This window comes from Ambystoma mexicanum, chromosome 4p, assembly GCF_040938575.1.
Source record: "Ambystoma mexicanum isolate Mex_15411 chromosome 4p, UKY_AmexF1_1, whole genome shotgun sequence".
NCBI lineage: Eukaryota > Metazoa > Chordata > Amphibia > Caudata > Ambystomatidae > Ambystoma > Ambystoma mexicanum.
The window spans coordinates 111,730,915-111,752,249 of NC_090927.1; the positions used below are offsets into that span (position 1 = coordinate 111,730,915).

A 21,335-nucleotide genomic window follows, 5' to 3' on the forward strand; every position below is an offset into this window, starting at 1 on the left:
GACATTTTCTCAAATGTGCTGAAGCCATTGAGTGACTGAAACATGCCGCACAAAAAACTAACATTACTTTGAAAAGTTCCAACTGATGCAAAGCAAAAATCAATATCAAGAGCTTCTGAAACAAAACAACAAACAGCAGTACGACTTGCCGACCAGAGGACAAGAGCAAACTTTCTCCAGGGCAAATGAGGTGCCAGAGCAAACTGAAGCAAGACTTGCTGACAAGAGGACAAGAGCAACATCCTCCAGGGCACATGAGACACCAGAGCAAACTGAAGCAAGACTTGCTGACAAGAGGACAAGAGCAACATCCTCCAGGGCACATGAGACACCAGAGCAAACTGAAGCAAGACTTGCCGACAAGAGCAACATCCTCCAGGGCACACGAGACACCAGAGCAAACTGGAGCAAGACTTGCCGATAAGAGGACAAGAGCAACATCCTCCAGGGCACATGAGACACCAGAGCAAACTGAAGCAAGACTTTCCGACAAGAGGACAAGAGCAACATCCTCCAGGGCACATGACACACTAGAGCAAACTGAAGCAAGACTTGCCGACAAGAGCAACATCCTCCAGGGCACACGAGACACCAGAGCAAACTGGAGCAAGACTTGCCGATAAGAGGACAAGAGCAACATCCTCCAGGGCACATGACACACTAGAGCAAACTGAAGCAAGACTTGCCGACAAGAGCAACATCCTCCAGGGCACACGAGACACCAGAGCAAACTGGAGCAAGACTTGCCGATAAGAGGACAAGAGCAACATCCTCCAGGGCACATGAGACACCAGAGCAAACTGAAGCAAGACTTTCCGACAAGAGGACAAGAGCAACATCCTCCAGGGCACATGACACACTAGAGCAAACTGAAGCAAGACTTGCCGACAAGAGCAACATCCTCCAGGGCACACGAGACACCAGAGCAAACTGGAGCAAGACTTGCCGATAAGAGGACAAGAGCAAACTTTCTCCAGGGCAAATGGGATGCCACAGAAAACTGAAGCAACACTTGCCGACAAGAGCAACATCCTCCAGGGCACATGAGACACCAGAGCAAACTGAAGCAAGACTTGCTGACACGAGGACAAGAGCAACATCCTCCAGGGCACATGAGACACCAGAGCAAACTGAAGCAAGACTTGCTGACAAGAGGACAAGAGCAACATCCTCCAGGGCACATGAGACACCAGAGGAAACTGAAGCAACACTTGCTGACATGAGGACAAGAGCAACATCCTCCAGGGCACATGGGACACCACTCGATCAGGACACGGGCAACGCCGGGTACCCCAGATAGTAGTAGATAACTAGAGACCCCTAACAAGTACATACAAGGTGTTTAAAGGAGAGAATAAGTCACCCTGGGGGGGGGGGGGAGCTGGGAGTGATAGTAAAAACTAGATAACCCTCTATTACATGTGAGGTGCCAAAGGGGCGAAGAAGGGGCCCACAAGGGTGTAGAAGTTGGGAGTGATAGTAAGGAACTGGAGGACCTTGACCGCTACATATAAGCTGCTGAAAGGGTTGAAGAATGTGGAAATGAGAGAAGATGGCCGGAAGGGACTGACAGGAAATAGAGGTAAGAGAAGCAGAGTTGATGGAAGAAGTTTTGAAAGAATGTGGAGGTTGTGAAGGAGGCAGTGATAGAAAGAAGAGAAGAGGGTGCCATCAAGGATGTGAAGGTTGAGGAACTGAAAAGGAGAAGTGGAGGACATTTAAAGGCAAGGAGGTGGTAGAGATCCCACTTTTTAACTTCATCAGTATCTCAGAAGTTGAGCTCAGATCTTTTCTGAATAAATGTAAACCTTCTCCATGTAAAAGAGATATCTTTCCAGCCACGGCAATTAAAGCATTCTCCGAATTACTCATCAGTTCAATTACGAGAATCATTAATACCTCCTTGAAGGAAGGCTGTGTTCCTACTCGTTTGAAGGGTGCTTGGACCACCCCCTCTTTTAAAAAAACAGGGTCTTAAACCCACAATTCAAACTAATTATAGACCCGTAACAAACTCCCCTTTCCTTCTTAAAATATTGGACAGGGTGGCTTACGAACAAGTGCTAGAACATCTGAAGAATCACACCATTTTGAACAATTATCTATCAGGGTTTCGTCCAGGTTTTAGTACAGAATCAGCCATCCTAAATCTAAAGTCAAATATAATGAAAAAGATAAATGAGGACAGGCTATGTTGTTGACTGCCCTAGATTTGCCTGCGGCTTTTGATTTACTGGATCACTCACTACTTTTAAAAGGATCACGAGAAGTTGCTAACTTTAGTGACCAGGCCCTAGCATGGATGCAGTCCTTCTATTCTTGGGTAATAGAACTATGAGCGTCTGCATTAACACAGCAGAAGCTAAGCTAGTCTCTCGGAGCTGTGGAGTACCAGAGGGCGCTTGTCTGTCACCAATTTTATATAATATTTTCACAATGCCACTATTCCAGTTGCTGGAGGAGAACAAGATATGCTTCTCAAATTACGTAGACGATACCCAGTGCCTTATCTCACTGACAGGGGAGTATCAGGAAGATGTAAGAGCGGTGAACAAGACCTCTAACTGCATCCAGGATTAGATGTGCATGAGTGGGTTGGCACTCAACTACAATAAAACCGAACTCATGGTTATAGGTTCTAGCCCTAGACTTAAAAACCTCATTGCAGAATATCAAAGCTTTGAAATCGCTGATTGTGAAATTATGACCAAGGCTAAAATAAAGACATTGGGCCTCATTACGAGTCAGCCAGTCCGGAAAGAACGGTGGTGGTAAAACCACCGCCACTGTTCTTTCCAGACCAGCTGATTAAGAGTCCTACAGGCGGGAGGTGTCACTCCCGCCAGGTCTGACCTGGCGGGTTTAACACCACCCGCCTGCAGGTGGACATGGAAACACCGGCTCTGTCATAGACGGAACCAGTGTTTCCACTGTCCCCATCCCCATGGAGTCCTATGGGGCTCCATGGGAATGGGGACTTACACAATTCCGCCTCCGGAATTCCCGGATCACCGGGGTCGTAATGCCCCGGTGATTCTGGGAATCACGGAGGCGGAATGGTAATACAAGTCCGGCGGTAACCTGCCAGTATTTCCGGCTCAGTTACCGCCGGACTCGTAATGAGGCCCATTGATTCATTTTGACCAAACTCTGTCCATGAAGGCTCAGGTGAGTAGTCGTGTCTCCTATTACATTGGACTCCTGCATCATTTCCGTACCTATCTGTCCCAAAAAAGCTGTGAGACAGTGACCAGAGCTATCATATGCTTGAGGATTCATTACTGCGGCAGCATACGGGTGGGGATTGGGAAGGTTGAGATGGCTAGATTGCAAGTGGTACAGAATACCACAGTCAGAGCCATTATGGGACTAAAACAATTTGAACATGTCTCTGATGCTAACAGTCTCCATTGGCTACCGATAGAGTCTAGGATCGAGTTTCGTTTACTATCACTTATAAGTGCTTAGCAGGAAAATATCCAGCCTATGTGGCAGATAGACTGAATAAGAAGAGAGAAACTAGGACACTCAGATCTAATGACCTCAAATTATTAGAGGTTCCAAGGTCTAACTTGCCTTTGGTCAAAAGAAGCACTTTCTTGGTGGTTGACCTCTGAGCTGGAATGCCATGCCCGCAAATCTGCCTATTTAGTTAGGCCCCTACAGCCGCTCACACAGTTACTTGTAGGTCCAATTCTATTGTCCATAAGCATCTTTGTTGGGACTCTAGTCCTGGGCTCCCATGTGCCTCTGAGCCTTTTTTGGCAGCACTTGAATAAATGAATTAAAGTAAAGTAAAGGAATAGGCAAGGAGCTGGTAGAGAGGGGGCGGAGTCAAATATTGTTAAAGAGGAGGTGCCTCAAAGCGGTACACTTTTGAAGACAGACATCCCAATACAACGTTTTGTGGGAGCGAGATTTGAGGCAAGACCTCCAGGAAGAGACAGAAACTGGATGAGATGGCTGGACGAGCAGAATGTGTGAGGATAGGCAGGCAGGGAGGGACAGAGTGAGGACCCAGCTTTAGGGCAACTTCCTGTACTCCTGTGGCTCTGCTCATTGCTAGAGGACCCGACACTCAGTGCCCCACTTACTCAGACCAGAAAACAGGCACCAATCCAGAGATGAGGCTGGAATGGAAATTCCATGCCGTGAAGGAAGGACTCACCGTGTGGAAACAGGTAGCTGGAACTCTGAAATCTGGGGACTGAGACCCAAGTGAAGAGACCCCTATTACTGTGGAGGAAAGGGTTTGGGAAACTCTCAGAAACCCTCAATGAGAAGGCCTATAAAAGGGATTCAGAAAACTCTCAAGATTGTAAACTCACTGGTTATTGGATTACGTTGCTCATGGAGATGCAGTGCTGAACTTCCTAAGAATCAGGAGACCCACAAGAGACGCTCAAGATTGTAAGTTCACTGGTTATTGGATTACATTGCTCTGGGAGATGCAGTGCCGGATTTCCTAAGAATCAGGAGACCCTCAAGATTGTAAATTCACTGCTTATTGGATTACATTGCTCGGGGAAACACAGTGCCAGATTTCCTAAGACTTGGGAGACCCTCAAGATTGTAGGTTCAGTAGTTATTGGATTTCGTTGCTCTGGGAGACACAGTGCCAGACTTCCTAAGACTTGGGAGACCCTCAAGATTGTAAATTCATTGGTTATTGGATTATGTTGGTCGGGGAAACACAGACACAGAATCTGTTGGGAACTCAAGAGCACTCCTGCCTGATGGCCACAACAACGTGCACATGGTGCATTCCTATCAGATCTATTGTAGAGTAGAGAATGGCAATTGACATCGGATTGCATAGAGCGCCTTAGCCTACTCTCGAATAGTATAGGAGTTTAACTCTGGGATACATTACAAGGCTACTGTCCCCAGGGGGGCACAAGTAGTGCTGTGCTGGCTGAGCCCCTGAACCCTCTATGGCGCTCGCCGCTTATCCAGGGCTCGAGACGCTAGCCACCTATTGAGGCAGGATTACTTTAACATTGACAGCTTTTCATCTCACGTTATTTCGCTAGGATGCCCGCACTACTACAACACAGGAAACAAAATCCCTGGGGTCAAAAGATCTTCCATCACCAAGTTGCCTTTATGTCTCAAAATGACAAAAGAAAGAATCACTTGAAAATGGAGACTTGGAGCGCGAAATAACCTGGAAAAGCATAGCAGGATATGGTGCAACATTCTGTAACGGTTTGCTTGTGGTCATGTGTCTGCACCTTGATCTATTCACTGGCCTGCCTTCTTCTTGCTAACTAGTACAATCTATATTATCCTTCTTTCATTCTTTGCTTTTCATCCCTCATCTTTTTTTATTGTAATTGTACATTAGGTGTATGTTTTTATTATGAATTAATCTGAAGTTCATTCTATGCACAATTTATATTTGAAGCATAAAACTGTTTATTTTAATATCATTCTAATTTTAAAAAAACAAGAGGGTATCTGGTTCAGGGCACCACGAATGGAAATGTCTCTTTAGCACTCATTTTTATTAAAAATATAATTTGCAGCCGCGCACAAGCCGGCATGACTCCTGCTGATGCGTCACTTTCCTGGCCCTCCCAATGAGGCTGTGATCCTGCAATGCTCATTTCCCTCAAATGCAAGGATGTGTTGGCCTTGTGACAATGGCCCTCATTACGACCCTTGCGGAAAGCGACTGACCGGAGCGCCACAGCGTAAATAGCGTTTCCGCCATTGTACGAAGGAGCAAAGTGCGGCCCATTCCGACCCATCGGGCACGAGCACCACGCCACGGCGGAAGTGCAAAGTCCGCGATGGCGGAAATGACCCCAAAACGGCCCACACCGCCGCCGTACGGCGCCCTAGGTGCAATACCGCCACCCCTCTTAGCGGTCACCGCAGTGTGCGCCTACCGGAAAGTACGGTGCCCGGAAATATACGGAAACGGAAGTTAAAACATGGGCCCGGAACGGGAAACATCCCGGCGTACACCTATAAAAACACCAAAACCACACAAGCACTAAAATCACTACCCTGAAACACACCCCAACCCGTCAACCACCCTAGCGAAACCACGAAAAATGGGAAAAGTAGCGAAGAAAGCGTGCGACCGCAAGCGGCAGGTCCACTTCTCCCGTGAGGAACTCACCGTGCTAACAGAGACCCTCCAGGAGAATGCAGCCGTCGTCTTCTCCACGCAAATGACCAGGACGGCACTTGCAAACAAGAAGGCCATATGGGCTCTGGTGGCACAGCGGGTAAGTGCGGTGGGGACCGCACCCCGCACCCCACAGCAATGCCGCAAGCGATGGGACGACCTGCGGATACGCGTCCGCAGCATACTCTCTGCCAACCGCAACATTGCCACAGCCACCGGGGGAGGTCCTGAATCACCCATCAAGTTGACCCCCTGGGAAGAAATCTGTGCCTCCACCATCGGAATGGAGAGCATAGAGGGAGTCGGAGGGATGGAGAAAGGAGTGCAGACATCCGAAGATTCAGGTAGGTGGGCCAGATAAAACAATGCCAAATCCACAAAGTCCAACCATGTGAAGTACCATGCGTCCACATAGTGCAACAGAAACACATGTCCAGGAGAACGTCCACACACATCGGCCTGAAAGCGCACGTCAAAACCCACAATAAATACATAAATAATTAAAAACCCCTAATACACGCACTACACGTGCAGCAGGCACACCCTAACTGCAGGCTGCCAAACAACTGCACCCTCACTCCACACACAAATCAAAGCACCTCCAAGACCCCGACCCAAATCACCCTCAGGTACCACCCCAATGCATGTGATACAATGCCATTCCAATTCCCACTGACCCATCAATAACCCTCGCCCTCCTTTACTCCACCACAGGGTCCGATCCAAACGACGAGCTACAGGACACCCCTACCAGCACACCTGCAAAGAGGGCCAAGACCAACGGCCAGAGACCCTCCACCTCAGCTGCACGCATCAAGACACGGCAGCAGCACAAATCAGGTGGCAGCACAGAGGAGGGAACATCAACAGGCACCCCAGCAGCCAGCATGGCCACAACACCACCACCACAGGTCCCCCCAATGGATGCCACAGAAGGCACTGCCTCTGGTGGCAGCAGCACCATAGGTGACACCCCATTGATGGCAGCATGCTCGGACACAGAAGACGGGGATGTCGAGGTCAGATCCATCCATGACCTGTCCCAATCCCCCTGTCTGTCCCATCCCGTACAACATGAGGATACCACGCAGGTGCAGCCACAAGACGACGACTGGCCATCCCCCACAAGCCCTGTGGCAAGGCAACATGAGGACAACAGCCCCTCTGTGACACCACCGCAAATGGCCATGGCCCAGCAGAGGCAACAGTCCCTCGACAAGTTAATCGTCCAACAGCAGCAAATGGCCACACTCCTCAAGGGCCATGCCGATGAATGTGGGGGCACCAAGGCAGACATAGAAACATCAACAGAGACACTTAGGGCAGAAATGGAGAGAGGTACAGAGACGCTAAGGGCACAAATTGAGAGTAGCACCGAGAGCCTGAGGGGGGAACTGCATGCGACGTCCAAAGACGTATGTGCCGAACTTGCCGCAGTGCGCCGTGTGCTCACTGAGCTCTCGCAAACCCTTAGGGACATGCATGGACGTGAGCAGGCAGACACATCATCCGTTGCAAGTTCCGTCCAGGGCAGCCCCCAACGTAGATCTGGAAGGAACCTGCGCTCCACAGGCAGGGGTGCCCCTGATACCCGCAGAGGGGGCATGCAATAGCGACAGCCCACTGACAATGAGCATCTTTGGACACTGGTGTTCGGGTGGGAGGTAGGAGGGTGGAGGGGGTGTGTTGGGCTCACTTGGGTGGCGGGTCGATAGGGTGTTCAACATGATATCACATATGCCATAAAAAGTGCACGATCAACCAATGAGAAGTGTGGACATTGATCTTTGTGTACTAGGCCATCATAGGCGTACAGTCCATATTGTGCATGTCCCAGACACACGCAGTGCCACGAGTCCCGTGTCCATGTATCAGCCACCAGGCGTGAGTGCTAGAAGCATACATCAATGAGATGCTGACGAATGTCACGGCCCTCCGGTGCCTCGCAGACTCCTTGAGGTGCTGCCACATCCCCACCCTCATCATGACCATCATCAGGTGCTTGCAGTTCTGCGTCAGGGGGCATGGGCACATTTCTACGTACGCACATGTTGTGGAGCATGACACATGCCATGACCATCTTTGCAACCTTCTCATGGCGGTACAGGAGTGCCCCGCCAGACCTGCTGAGGCAGCGGAAACGGGTCTTCAGTAGGCCGAATGCCTGTTCTATGACTACACGGGTACGTGAGTGGGCATGGTTGTAGTCCTCCTCATGCTGGTCCCGTGGGTTCCGGACTGGTGTGAGGAGCCATCTCTTCAGTGGATATCCAGCATCACCTGTATGTGGACGAGAAACGTATGATGTGGAATGCCATTGATACGTACGCACACCCCCCCCCCCCCCCCCTTCCTGGCAGGTCATTGACAATTCACATACCCCACATCATCATGCATGTAATGAGACTCACCGAGTAGCCAGGATCTGTTCCCTGCGTGTCGTTCCATGTAGCGTGGTATTGTAGAGTTCCTCAAGACCATAGAATCATGGGTTGATCCAGGGAATCGGGCACAACAATGTGTAATGATCCTGTTGGAGTCACACACCATCTGTACATTCAGGGAATGAAATTGTTTTCGGTTGCGGTACTGGGCCTCCATGGCATGTGGGACGACCAATTCAACATGGGTGCAGTCGATGGCACCAATGCAACCCGGTATGCCGGCAAGTGCATGGAATCCCACTTTTGTGTTGGTAATTTCCTGCTCCGAGCGTGGTAGAGAGATGTAGTCGTCTGCGTGCTTCAGGAGGGCATCGAGCACTTGCAATAGTGTCCGTGAGAACAGTGGCTGAGAAATGCCATGCAACTGTCCGACTGTGTGCTGGTAGGTGCCTGTGGCCAGGAAGTGGAGTACAGACACCACCTTCAGTAGGGGTGGGATGGCGGTTGGGCTATCTATCATGCTGACAAGGTCAGCCTGTGTCATGTCCACAATGGCGGCTATGGTGTCCCGGTCCAGACGGTAGAGGGTGTGGATCTGCTCATCAGTGAGGTTGAACGGATGTGCTCGGAGGCGTTGAATTGCGGGCTGCCTGCGTGGTGGTAGTGGCTGTGCTGGTGGGCCTTGCTGGCCTTGCTGGCCCTGCCTTGGCCTCCTCCTCCTCCTGCGTCTCCTCCGTGCGGCTGGTTGTAGTTGGTGTTCGTCTACTTCTTGGAGTCGGAGCACTTGCAGTGCTATCAGGTCCCCCAGGGCCAACATCGCGAGTCCTGCCGGTAGCATTTCGGTGTGGTTGTGGGAGGAGACTGGCTGTGCAATTTATGTGTTTTCAGGCTGTATGGCCTCCACCTGTGGTGATTGATTCCACCTGTGCAAACTGCTCTCCCCTTTGGCCGAGCACGTCCCGCGCACAACGCTGCAATTCGGGGAATTGTATCTTGCTATTGCAATCATGTATTTGTACCCGATGGCCGTGTAAGATTGGTTGATATGTTCATTCTGCTGTGGTCCCATTGTTTCACATACTATCTGTGCAGTCGCGAACAGACTTGTGAGGGGTCAGTGGGACGTAGTACTCGAGTAACGGTGGGCCCTCATGCATCACTGTACCGAGTTGCAACGACGGGCGGGGCGTCCCATTCGTGGGTGAAGGCAGTTGCCATTTTCACACACAGCCGCACTCGATGGGATAATTAGTGATTTCAAACGGCCACAGATGCCTTTTCGACGTGATGTTGCAAATGAGGAATTCGAAGGGCGGCGCTTTCGGTTTCCAGCTAGCGGCGAGGAGATGCCCACAGGTCTGACTGCAAATGTAACGTTCTATTGTTCTATGTCCTTGAGACAGGGCCCATGGCGAGGGAGCAATGATTGATATGAATAGTTTGGGATGCGCAATAGCTACGTGGGCGATGAGGCCGTCCGTTCCCAAATACATGTTACTTCACAACACTGGAATTACGGGCTGGGGCACTGTGGATTTAGCAGGCTGCATAACGCACAGACTCAATGGATGTTTCTAATGTCATGTGAGTAATTATTCAGGCATTTTGATCCCGGGATGAGGGAATGATGGATGGATGCATGGGCAGGTGATTTGATACAGAGTTTGCCATGTACAGGGCTTCTTGGGATCTATCCGCCTCCCCTACGCTATGTGATGCAGGGCTGCCATAGTGGGACCATCGTCCATCTGGCCTTGTAGAGCCCTCCCTGTCTCGAGGCGCCCTCAGACACTCGTTTGTGATGGTGTTTGCACCTCGATATAGATGGTTATGAGTCGCAAGTGGTTTTGGGGTGGTGATGTTCCTTTGGAGTGGGCTAGCATGCATATGGCTGTGGATTTCGTGTGATCATTGAAGTGAGTTGTTGGTATGTAGTTCTGATGGCCATTCTGTTCTTTTTCTTTTCTTTTGGTTGACAGGTATCTCCTCCCCTTTTGCCACTGCCATCTGTATGCCACTCCTGCAGATGGATTTTACTCCCGACACCTGCTGCTTCGTGTTAATCAGTGGAGCAGCATTACGATCTTATGGGACGATCGCCAATGGGCCACATGCCCTTACGCAGTACTGGTGGCTCGGAGCAACATTTCGGCCTTTCAGCTGGACTAGTGCCTCCCCATTGGGACGGCCCTGCGGTTCTGTGCGCTTCCATGTTGCCTTTTCGTACGTGAATGTGGCTCTGTGTACCATGGGGGAACAGGGCGACACACAGGTAGTGGCTGGTCATTTCTTGCGGAAGCAGCCCACAATGGTGATTGGTGTTTTGGATTTCATGGCCTGATGGCTGTATGTGCTTGGTGATTTTGATGTGCATAAATTTCTATTCTGATTTGGCCCGTGTAGCGTTTTTCTTTGCAAGTGATGTGGCATATGCCTATTTGGGGGGCGATGTATTGTGAGGAGATCTGCATTGGGTTCCAGCTTCGGGGTTTAGTTGCGTGGTACTGTGCTGTGCGCGTTTGCCTACGAAGCCCAGTGAGGTCAGGGATGGGGGCTGCCAATATGCCAGTTTGAATGTTGTCATGCTCAGGGGCGGGGGATTGGGTTTTGTGTAACAGATGCCGGTCAGCCAGGTGGACTGGTTGAATGATGTGGTTTTCGGAATATTGCTGGTCACAGGTGCCTGTGTTTGCGTGCGTTTCTTGGTGGGGGACTGTGGTCATGTCCATTGGGATGGCTTCTGTATTCGTGCCATCTGTGCCCTGCAGCTCCCATTGGCCCCTGTTGTGTTTCTTTTGTTCGTTGGCATGCATGGGTGACTTGTACATTTCAATGGTTGCATTGTGGCTTCATTGCACCTACGGGGAGTTGTACTTTGTGGGCAGGGAGCGGTGTACAGGCACTCAGTGGGGCCGTTTACGGTTGATTCGCGATGCCGTACTTCTCGCCATGGCGGAATGGTACATTCCGCCATGCCTGATGGCGTTAGGTACATGTCCGCTAGGGTCGGAATTGGCGTACCGTTGCACCATGGTGGTGTTTGCGGTTTGGCATGGCGCGCGCGCGCGTGCTTGGTGCAGTTAGCGTTGGCGTTCACTACGGTGTCGCTAATGGCTTCGTACTTTGCGGTGACGGGTCATAGTCGCACCGAGCGCTATTCGATGGCGGTATTGCATTTCCGCCATCGTTTTTCGATTTCCGCCAGGGTCGTAATGAGGGCCCATGTGTATTGTGGTGTTTCCATGTGCTATTACTCTAAAGGACCAATAACAACAACACAAAAACAAACGTTTATAGGTAACACTACTTCTAATCAATAATGGCTTTCTAGGATGTTCACAACCTTGCACTCCCAGATAGAGTGAATTAAACAATGAAAATATATATTTGTTTCTAGTGCACATGTAATCATTTTGCAGGATTCTTTTTTTTTTTTTTTTACCACACATTACATTTTGTTATGTTGATGACTGTTGATGACTCTGTAGTAAAGTAGTACGATTCTAATTGCCTTAAAAGCAGCCCCATGTAAGACTGTCACATAAATAGAATGAAAAGTGCACACATGCCCCAATGCCCCCCAGGCGTCCTTCGCAGGCACTTACTCGTTTCAGCTTGTCCCCGATCTGCGGTGGGGATAGACCATTCAGCGCCCCAGCGATGCTAAGAAAGCACCCCAAGAAGACAGGACAAAGTACAATCTGAAAAAGAAACAGCAGGCTGCTTATAAAAGCAACAACAGAATGAAGACACGTTAACCTGGCGATGAGGCCAACGAGCGGCTGCCGCAAACAAACTAACATGAAGTCTGCCAAATGAATGGCAATCAATGGTGGATAGAGCAGTGTAGCAATCAGTCAAGCAGTGCAGAATGAATGGCAACATGCAATCAAGGCGCGAAGAACAGCTTGCAACAATGTAGCCCAGCAAGAATGGAGGTACAAGAAGGTGGCTTCGAAACAATGAATCTAGCAATACATCTGGCGACAGTAAAGCATTTAAACTGGCTAAACAGCAATGAGTCCGGCTAAAACACAAATGAATCGGGTTATGCAAACGTTACTCTGTAAATAATTTTTAAAAAAATCTGGCTATGCAACAATTAATCGAGCTGTGTAGCAATTAATCTGGCTACACAATGATTAATCTAGCTATGCAAAAATTAAACCAGATGTGCAGCAATTCATCTGGATCTGGCTATGCAACAATAAATCTAATGGCAAGAAAGGTTGGTCTGGCTATGTAAGATTTACTTGGAGTATGCAACAATAAAACCAGTGGTATGAAATGACTCTGCCTACTCTGGTTATTAAATAATAAAAATGGGTGGTATGAAGCCGCTCCTTTGGCTAAGCAACAGTTAATCTGGTGTGATATGGTAGCAGGATTTATAATGTGCACATGCACTTTAAAAAGGCATCTGGCAATGTAATGTGAAAATTATCAATAGGAAGAATTGAACCTCACTACGCAATAAATAATCGGTCAATGTGGCAATTAATCTGCGTATGCAGCAAACAATCTGGTATAGAAACAATACTAGCCAGCTGAGGAATAATCTCAGTATGCAATACTTAATATGCAGGCTATATAGTAAATAATGTGGCTATGAAACAATAAAACAAGCGTTATATAAAAATGTGCTATCCGCTAATTAGTCTGGTTAGGCAGCAATTAATATGTCTGCATAGCAAATAATCTGGTTGAAAAGTTAGATAGCAGTATAAAAAAAACGAATCTCACAATTAAATCATTAATCTGGATATGAAGCAATTGCTATGGCTATGCACCATTTAGTTTGGCAATGCAGCAAATAATCTTGCTATGCGAAAAGAAAACGTGTGGTATGAAAAAATAACCTGTCTATACAATAATGAATCTGGTTATGCAATAATTATTCTTTGTATGTAGTGGTTAAACTGGCTATGCAACAATATAATATATCTATGCACCAGGGATCTAGCGGTGTAACCAAATCAGTAGTTACCCGGTAATTACTCTATTTCTGCAATAACTAATCTAGCTGTGCAGCAACATTAATACAGCAATGCAATAATAAGCAGTAAAGTGTAAATGTAGTAATGGAGTTTAGTAAAGTACAAATGTAGCACTTTAGCAAAGCAGTAATCAATCTATATTGCAAAAAATTTAACTAGGGCTGAAACAAGTTACAATAGCCAGGTTAATCTCAGGAGAGACAACAAGATGGACAACGACAATGGTGAAGCTAATAGAATTATCCTTCAGAATGATTAACCATCTAACTACAGAGGTGAGCACAACATCAGGTGTCCAGGAGGGGGAAGACTCTCATACTTAGAGGGCCATTCCAGGTCCGATAAACTCTGACCAACATACGCCAGCTGAAGAACGAGTTGAGAGAACACAAAGAATTTTAATGAGAAAAGACACATTGAGATACCCTTAGCATTTAGCAGATCCTCAGATTTGAAGAGTCTTGTAAAAATCAAAAAAATCTTTTGATTAAAACTCAAGTAATAAAAAAGCTATGTGGGAATAATCTAGCTGTTTAACAAACAGTTGAGTTAAGAAGCAATTCATCTGCTTATGTAATAATTAACCAAGGTATGCAATAAATAAAACTGTGCAACAATAATCTAGGGGTGAAACAATTAGTGTTGGCAGGCAAACTGTGAACTACAGTTGAACAGCAGTTAGTTCATCTATGCAGCGACAGATCTAGCTATGCAACACAGAAATCTAATTATGCAATAATGTATCTGGCTATGAAACAGAGTAACAGAACATAATGTGCCTTGATTAGTGTATTGGTGTTGGTGCAGATAGCTCTGCCTAAACAACAATTAATCTAGGAGTGAAACAAGTAAGCAAGGAGTGAAACAATTAAGCCAGGAGTGAAACAAGTAAGCCAGGAGTGAAACAATTAATCTAGGGGTGAAACAATTAAGCCAGGAGTGAAACAAGTAAGCTAGGCGATGAAGGAGTGAAGCAAAGCATGACCACTGATGTAAATATGCAACAGTAAAACTAAATTAAGCAGCCATGGTGTGAAGCAAAATTGGACAACAGTGTATCTACATGTGCAATAAATGATATGGCTGTGCAATATTTAATCCGGGGGGGGGGAACATTAATCTAGGGTAACAAGTGCAAAGTGATGGGGTCATTGCTCTTAGGCTAGATGTATTTCTCCCTGACACATCTGTGTCTGTGGGTGGCGGGGGCTACACAGTGAACAGGGAAATGCCTTGGCCTTCTCCCGCTACCCGGGCAGGGCCATGCAGGTGAGCGCGAATCTGTATAGGTTCTGGCCAAATGACCTACACTTACACCAATCTGAAGTCCCGGAGGAGGGGCAAAGGGAGGTGAGAAAGCTGTGGCAAGGGGAAGAAACACCCAAAAAAACTGAACGGGTCTCCCAACCCCCTTTACAACTAGGGGATCTGGGCCAAAGCAGACTTACCAGTCTGTCACGACTGACGTGGAAAATGCCCTGTGAAGGATGTAGGTTCCATGAGGTAGACCCTTAAGGGTAAAGGTTTTGGGCTAAAGCAGCATTCACCAGTGTGCCTTGCCTGAAGTTGAAGAGGTCCTGTGAAGTGTAGGTTTCTAGGAGGTAACCCCTTCCATGCCCCATAAACTGCATTTACACCAATCCGGAGCTCAAGAGGGCTGTACAGAGGGAGGTAAGGGGAGAACACCATTGGAGGGTATAGAGAGCCCAAGTAAACCTCATATTACTGCTACAGGATCTAGCCCAAAACAGAGCTTACCAGTGCCATGAGGTTGACACAGTGTTGTATAAGGCCCACCTGGTGATACTCACTAAACAATAAAATCAAAGTTAACAGAAGGAAAAAAAGAGAAAAAAGGAAAACACCATTTAAGAAACAGCAATACTCAATTAATAGACCTACAGCAATAATACATGGGACCCAGTTATATTCCAAATTGAGAGCCTTTAGGAGAGAAAGGCATGCTTGCACAAACAACATGGGATTTACGCCTACTCTCAAATCCGATATGTATGGAACAAGTTACTTACCTGTAACTGTTGTTCTCCAGCATGAAGTCTGGCATGGATTCACATGCTCATGAATATTCCCCGTCGTCAGGCCTCGGTATAGAAAAAAATCAGTATCAGTTTCGTTTCTGATCTGTCTTTCTTAGTAGTAACCAATCACTGGTCTCTAGGTCATACAGCCCCCAGCCAATGACTGCCCTCTCCCTAAGCCCCGCCTCTGGCAGCCATCCTCAGATTTGGTAGCACGTAAAGTGGCAGTATGATCAAGTGAAGAGCCGCAGAGGGTAGGCGGGAGTGTTCGCATGTGAATCCATGCCAGACCCATGCTGGAGAACAACAGTTACAGGTAAGTAACTTTTTCCTTCTCCAGCATGGGGTCTGGCATGGATTCACATGCTCATGAATAAGAGAATACATAGCAGTACACACATGCACAACCACGGGAGGTGGCAACAGGCTCAACATTAAGCAATACAACAACTCATTAAGCATCTCTTACCTCCTCACCAGGCTCACCTTAAGCGAACAGGTTGCGCAGCACTGCTTGGCCGACACTGGACTCCTCCCTGGAGTCACGATCGACGCAGTAGAATCTTGTGAAGGTGTGCGTCGACCTCCACGTCGCAGCCCTGCAGATGTCCAGCAGGGGCACACCAGACAGGAACGCCCTGGTAGCAGCGATCGCTCTGGTCGAATGGGCTCTCGGACGGCCAGGTAGCGGTCGGTTTGCCAACCGGTGACAGTGCATGATGCAGCCGGAGAGCCATCTGGAAATGGAAGTCTTCGAGAGAGCCTTCCCTTGATTCACAGTCCCAAAGTTCACAAACAGCTGTGATGTCTTCCGAAAACTCTTCGTGCGGTCCACGTAGAACTTCAGCGCTCTAGCTACGTCCAGCGAGTGCAGAGTCCTTTCAGCCGGCGACGAAGTAGACGGGAAGAAAACTGGCAACACCAAGGGTTCGTTGAGGTGGAAGTCCGACGGCACCTTGGGCATGAAGGAGGGGTGCGTCCTCAGCACCACCCTCGTGTCGTGAAACGTCAAGTATGGCGGCTTGCAAAATAGGGCCTGGATCTCTCCCACTCATCGTGCGGAGGGGATGGCCACGAGAAACGCTGTCTTCCACGACAGAAACTTCAATGTGCCGAATGCATAGGGTCAAATGGGGGCCCCATGAGCCTGGTCAGCACCACGTTGAGCTCCCACGCCGGGGCAGGGGCCTTCACCGGCGGGAATGATCGGAACAATCCTTTCATAAATTCCTTCAACAGTCGATGAGACCACCAGGACGCCCGTCCCGTAGTTCTGGTGTATCGTGAGATGGCGGCCAGATGTATCTTGATGGAAGCGTGAGCTAGTCCAGCCTTGGCCAATGACAGTAGGTACGGCAATACTTGAGGGGCTGTAATCTGCAGAGGGTTAATCTTCTGTGCACGGCACCAGACAGAGAACCTCTTCCATTTATGTCCGTAGCACTTGAGAGTTGAGGACGCCCTGGCCTTTGCAAGAACCTCTCTGCAGTCGGCCAGGATGTCGTACCCTCCAAACTCTAGTGCTGCAGGAGCCAGGCCTGCAAGTTCAGCGACTCCAGGTTGTGGTGAAGAATAGCGCCTCCTTCTCTGGAGAGAAGATCTGCGTCCGTCGGCAGCTTGACTGGTGTGGACGTTGACAAGTCCACAAGGTCCGGGAACCAGATCTGTCTCGGCCACGCCGGTGCGACGAGGATCATCCTGCACCAGGACCTCTTGAGCTGGTTGATGAGCCGGAGCAGCAACGGCAGCAGAGGGAACGCATAAAGAAATATGCCGTCCCAGGGGAACGAGAAAGCATCGCCCATGCTCCTCGGCTGGGGGAACCTGCTGGCGAACCTCCGGCACTTGGAATTCGTCGCCGTCGCAAAGAGATCGATTTGGGGTTCGCCCCATCGTTGGAAGAGTCGATCCACTTGATCCTGGCGTAGTTCCCACTCGTGGCACGAGTGCAGCTCTCTGCTGAGTGAGTCGGCGATCGTGTTTTTTTTATTCCTGCCAGATGAAGAGGCACCAGAAACATCCCTTGGGCGACGGCCCAATGCCACAAATCCTGGGCTTCCTTGGATAGGGCAGGGGATCTGGTTCCGCCCTGCTTCCGGATGTAGAACATCGTGGTGGTGTTGTCGGTGAAGATCCTCACCACCTTGCCCTTGAGGGACGGAAGAAAAGACCTGAGGGCCCAGAACACTGTGCGGAGCTCCAAGATGTTGATGTGGAGTGACTTCTCCTCCGGGAGCCAAAGGCCTCTCGCGTGAAGATCTCCGGAGTGTGCTCCCCAACCTTCCAGGGAGGCGTCCATCGTCACCGTCACCTGGTGAGCTGGGGTCTGAAAGTCCGTGCCCGCCGACAGATGAGAGCGGGTACCCCACCACCGGATCGCCTGACGGAACGTCTCATTGAGAGGGATCCTGTCCTCGAAGCTGCCCCTCGACTGGACCCAGCGGGCGTCGAGGAACTCTTGTAAGGGGCGCATCCGAAGCCTGCAAAGGCGCACCAGATAAATGCAGGAGGACATCATCCTGAGGAGGGACTTGATAGATCTTACCCTGGCCATGTCCGTGGCCAGCAGACGCTGCACCTTGCCCAGAATGGTCCTGGTCCTTTCCTCCGACGGTGAGGCCAGCCGCGCCACTGTGTCGAGCTTGGCTCCCAGAAACAGGGCGACTTGCGACGGAACCAGGTGGGATTTTGGAAAGTTGATGGAGAATCCCAGGTCCGTGAGCAGCTGGACGGTCTTCGCAGTGTGCTCCACGGCAAGCTCCCTTGTCCTTGCCCGGATGACCCAGTCGTCCAGGTAGGGGTAGACGTGGATCCCCTGTAGGCGCAGCCGTGCCGCCACCGGTGCAAGGCACTTGGTGAACACCCTGGGTGCCGACTTCAATCCGAACGGGAGGGCCTTGAACTGGTAGTGCCGCCCCTGGACCACGAACCTGAGGAACTTTCGGTGTCTTTTTAGAATTGGGATGTGGAAGTATGCATCCTCCAAGTCCAACGATGACAGGAAATCGCCCTCCTCCAGCTGTCCCAGCACGTGCTGGAGGGTGACCATCCGGAACTTCTGTGCCTTGATGTACTTGTTCAGTCGTCGCAGGTCCAGGATGGGGCGCCATCCTCCTGTCTTCTTTTTTACAAGGAAGTACCTTGAGTAAACTCCGGAGCCCCGAAGCCTCTTTGGGACGAGCTCGATGGCACCCTTCTTGAGCATTGCCCTTACTTCCAACAGTAGTTGAGGGACGTGATTTTCCTTCATGGCCACGGGTGGAACGCGAGGGCACTTCTACTGAAACTCGAGGGCGTGCCCTTGGGCCAGGGCGTCCAGCACCCAACGGTCGGTGGAGATGGACTCCCACACGCTGATGAACCTCACCAGCCAGCCTCCCACCGGGGTGCTTCGGTGGGGGCCGCACCCCACGGTCGGTTCAATCTTGTTTGGAGGCCGCCTTGCCTCCTTGACCTCCCTGTCGAGGACGACGGGCACCACCTGACTTGCCGCGTCCCCTGTAGGCTTCCTGGGACGAAGATCTTGCAGCTTGGCAGTACGTGGAGGAGCTACTGCCGGATCCCTTGGAGGCACCTTGTCTGCCTCCGGAGCTCCGAAAGGACGGCCGTCGTTGTTGGAGCACTCCCAGTGCCAAGGCAGTCTCCATGTCGGTCTTGATGGCCTGAAGGGACTCATCAACCGCCTTCCCAAACAGGTTGTTCCCGTCGAAGGGCATGTCCAAAACCTTGGTTTGTACGTCTTGGCGGAAATCCGTCGCCTTGAGCCATCCTCGTCGTCTCAGGCAAACGCCGTTGCCCAACTGACGGAAACCGGTGTCGGCGATGTCCGTTGCAACCGTGATGGCGTGGTCCGAAGCAATCTCACCTTCCTGTAGGATTTCAAGGGCCTCAGCCCTTTTGGCGTCCGGAAGGAAGTCCAACAGCGGGGCGATTTTGAACCACAATTCCCTGTCATAGCGGGCTACGATAGCCAGGGCGTTGGCCGCCTTGATAGTTGTCGCTGCGGATGAGATGACCCGTCGTCCCATCGTGTCCAGCTTCCTGCCCTCGCCGTCCGGCGGGAAAGTTGATGTCGAGGCCGATGCACCCCCAGCTTTCTTCTTTGCCGCCGCCGAAACGACCGAATCCGGGGTAGGTTGCTGCCGAAGGCACAAGGCGGCAGCGTTGGGGACCCGGTACTTCTTCTCGTAACGGTCCCTCTTTGCCGGCGCCGTGGCAGGGTTCTTGAGGAGGGCAAGCCCCTCATCCCAGATGTCATCAAGAAGTGGTACGGCGAAGACCGTCTTCCTTTTAGCCTTGCGCCATTGGTAAAGGAACCCTTCCTTCTTCTTCTCTTCTGGGCAGAGCTGGAAGAGCTCGGATGCCCTGGAAATCATGACATGAAAGGATCCAATCTCGTCGGGCGGGGACGCCCGGGCAGGGGGCGACGGGGGACACGTTCCGTCGTCGCCTCCGTCGTCATCTGTACCTGTCGTAGCCGTGTCCGTGCCTGTATCATCCCCGTGGGTAGTAGACCGGGGGGAAGGCAGAGCAGGCCGCAGAGGTGGGAGAGGTGGCGTAAGATGCGTCCTCCTCCTCTTATGCGGTGGACTTTCGGAAGGTCCTGGCTCCGGTCCCCCAATCGGGTCTGGCTCAGGTACCTCCATCGGGGAGAGGGGCAACCTTGTCCTTATCTCCGAGCATAAGGACTGAATCGCTGACAAAATGGCCGCCGAAGTGTCCTGCGGCGCCGGAAACGACGGGCGCGAGGGCTCTTGAGGAACCTCGTCGGCGACACCATCGCTCTCGTTGTCGCCCTCGTCGGGATCCCTCCCGATGGGCTGGGCCTCTTCCACGACTTCGATGAGCTCTTCCTCAGAGGTCGTGTCCGTATCCACGATGGCCACCTGCCCCTCCCCCACCTTTTCCAACGAGGACTTCGTGGGGGTCTTCTCAATGGGCCTGAAAGATGACTCCCTCCGCGGTGGCAGGGTTGACTCTGGGTCCTGAGGTCGCTTCCACTGGCGTAGCCTCCACAGGCTGAGCCAGGGCCGCTGCGACATCCTCAATCGAGGTCTTAGCAGGGTGAATTAAGGCCATCGTCACCTTCTGTACGCCTGGGGCCTTCACCTTGGGGGGAGGGTCCGAGCCTCACTCCCCCTCTGCTGGAATCTTCGAGATCGACCGGGGCCTCTCCAGAAGCTTTGCCGGGTTCTCGGACTTCCTCTTACCCGAGCCAGAGCGTTGGCTCGTGGTTGATGGCGCCGGGGAGGATGCGCCCTGCCTGGCAGCCAAGGAGCCCGACCGTTCAGCGCTCCCGGTGCCCGCGGACTTGCGGTGCTTGACCTTTTGTTGGGCCCCCGTCGCCGGGGCGCCCTCACAGGACTTAGAAGACCGCTCGGACTTCTTTTTCTTCTTCTCGCCTGACAGGCTCTTCCCTTCCAGCCAGTTGGCGAGACGGAGGTGGCGATCCTTCATGGTCCGCTCCGACATGTTCCCACAAAACGCACAGTCCTTCTCCATGTGCGTCTTGTCCTCATGGAGACAGTAGAGGCATAACGAATGCTTGTCCTCCTTGAAAACATTCTGAAGCTGGCATCCAGGGCAGGTCCTGAACAGCTTCCCGGGCGTCGAGCTTCCTTTCTCCTGGGCCATGTCCGGGGTAGGCCTCGGAACTTCTGGAATCCTCCAAAAGCGTAACTCGACGAAAACTTCACCCTTGAGGGGCGTAGAAAACTCCGAAACGGATCCCCAATGATCGGATGTAGAAACGGTGGAACTTGAGGCTCTATTTAAC

General features: G+C 50.7%; 1 protein-coding gene across 2 annotated transcripts in view; it reads right to left on the reverse strand.

Annotated features, from left to right (window-relative positions):
* MPV17 (mitochondrial inner membrane protein MPV17) overlaps window positions 1-21,335 on the reverse strand; it is a 1,213,029-nt gene that overhangs the window by 478,154 nt on the left and 713,540 nt on the right. For both annotated transcript variants that reach the window (XM_069605498.1, XM_069605497.1), the window contains exon 6: window positions 12,129-12,224. In XM_069605498.1, the coding sequence (XP_069461599.1) occupies window positions 12,129-12,224 (96 nt within the window). The remainder of the gene's footprint in view (window positions 1-12,128; window positions 12,225-21,335) is intronic.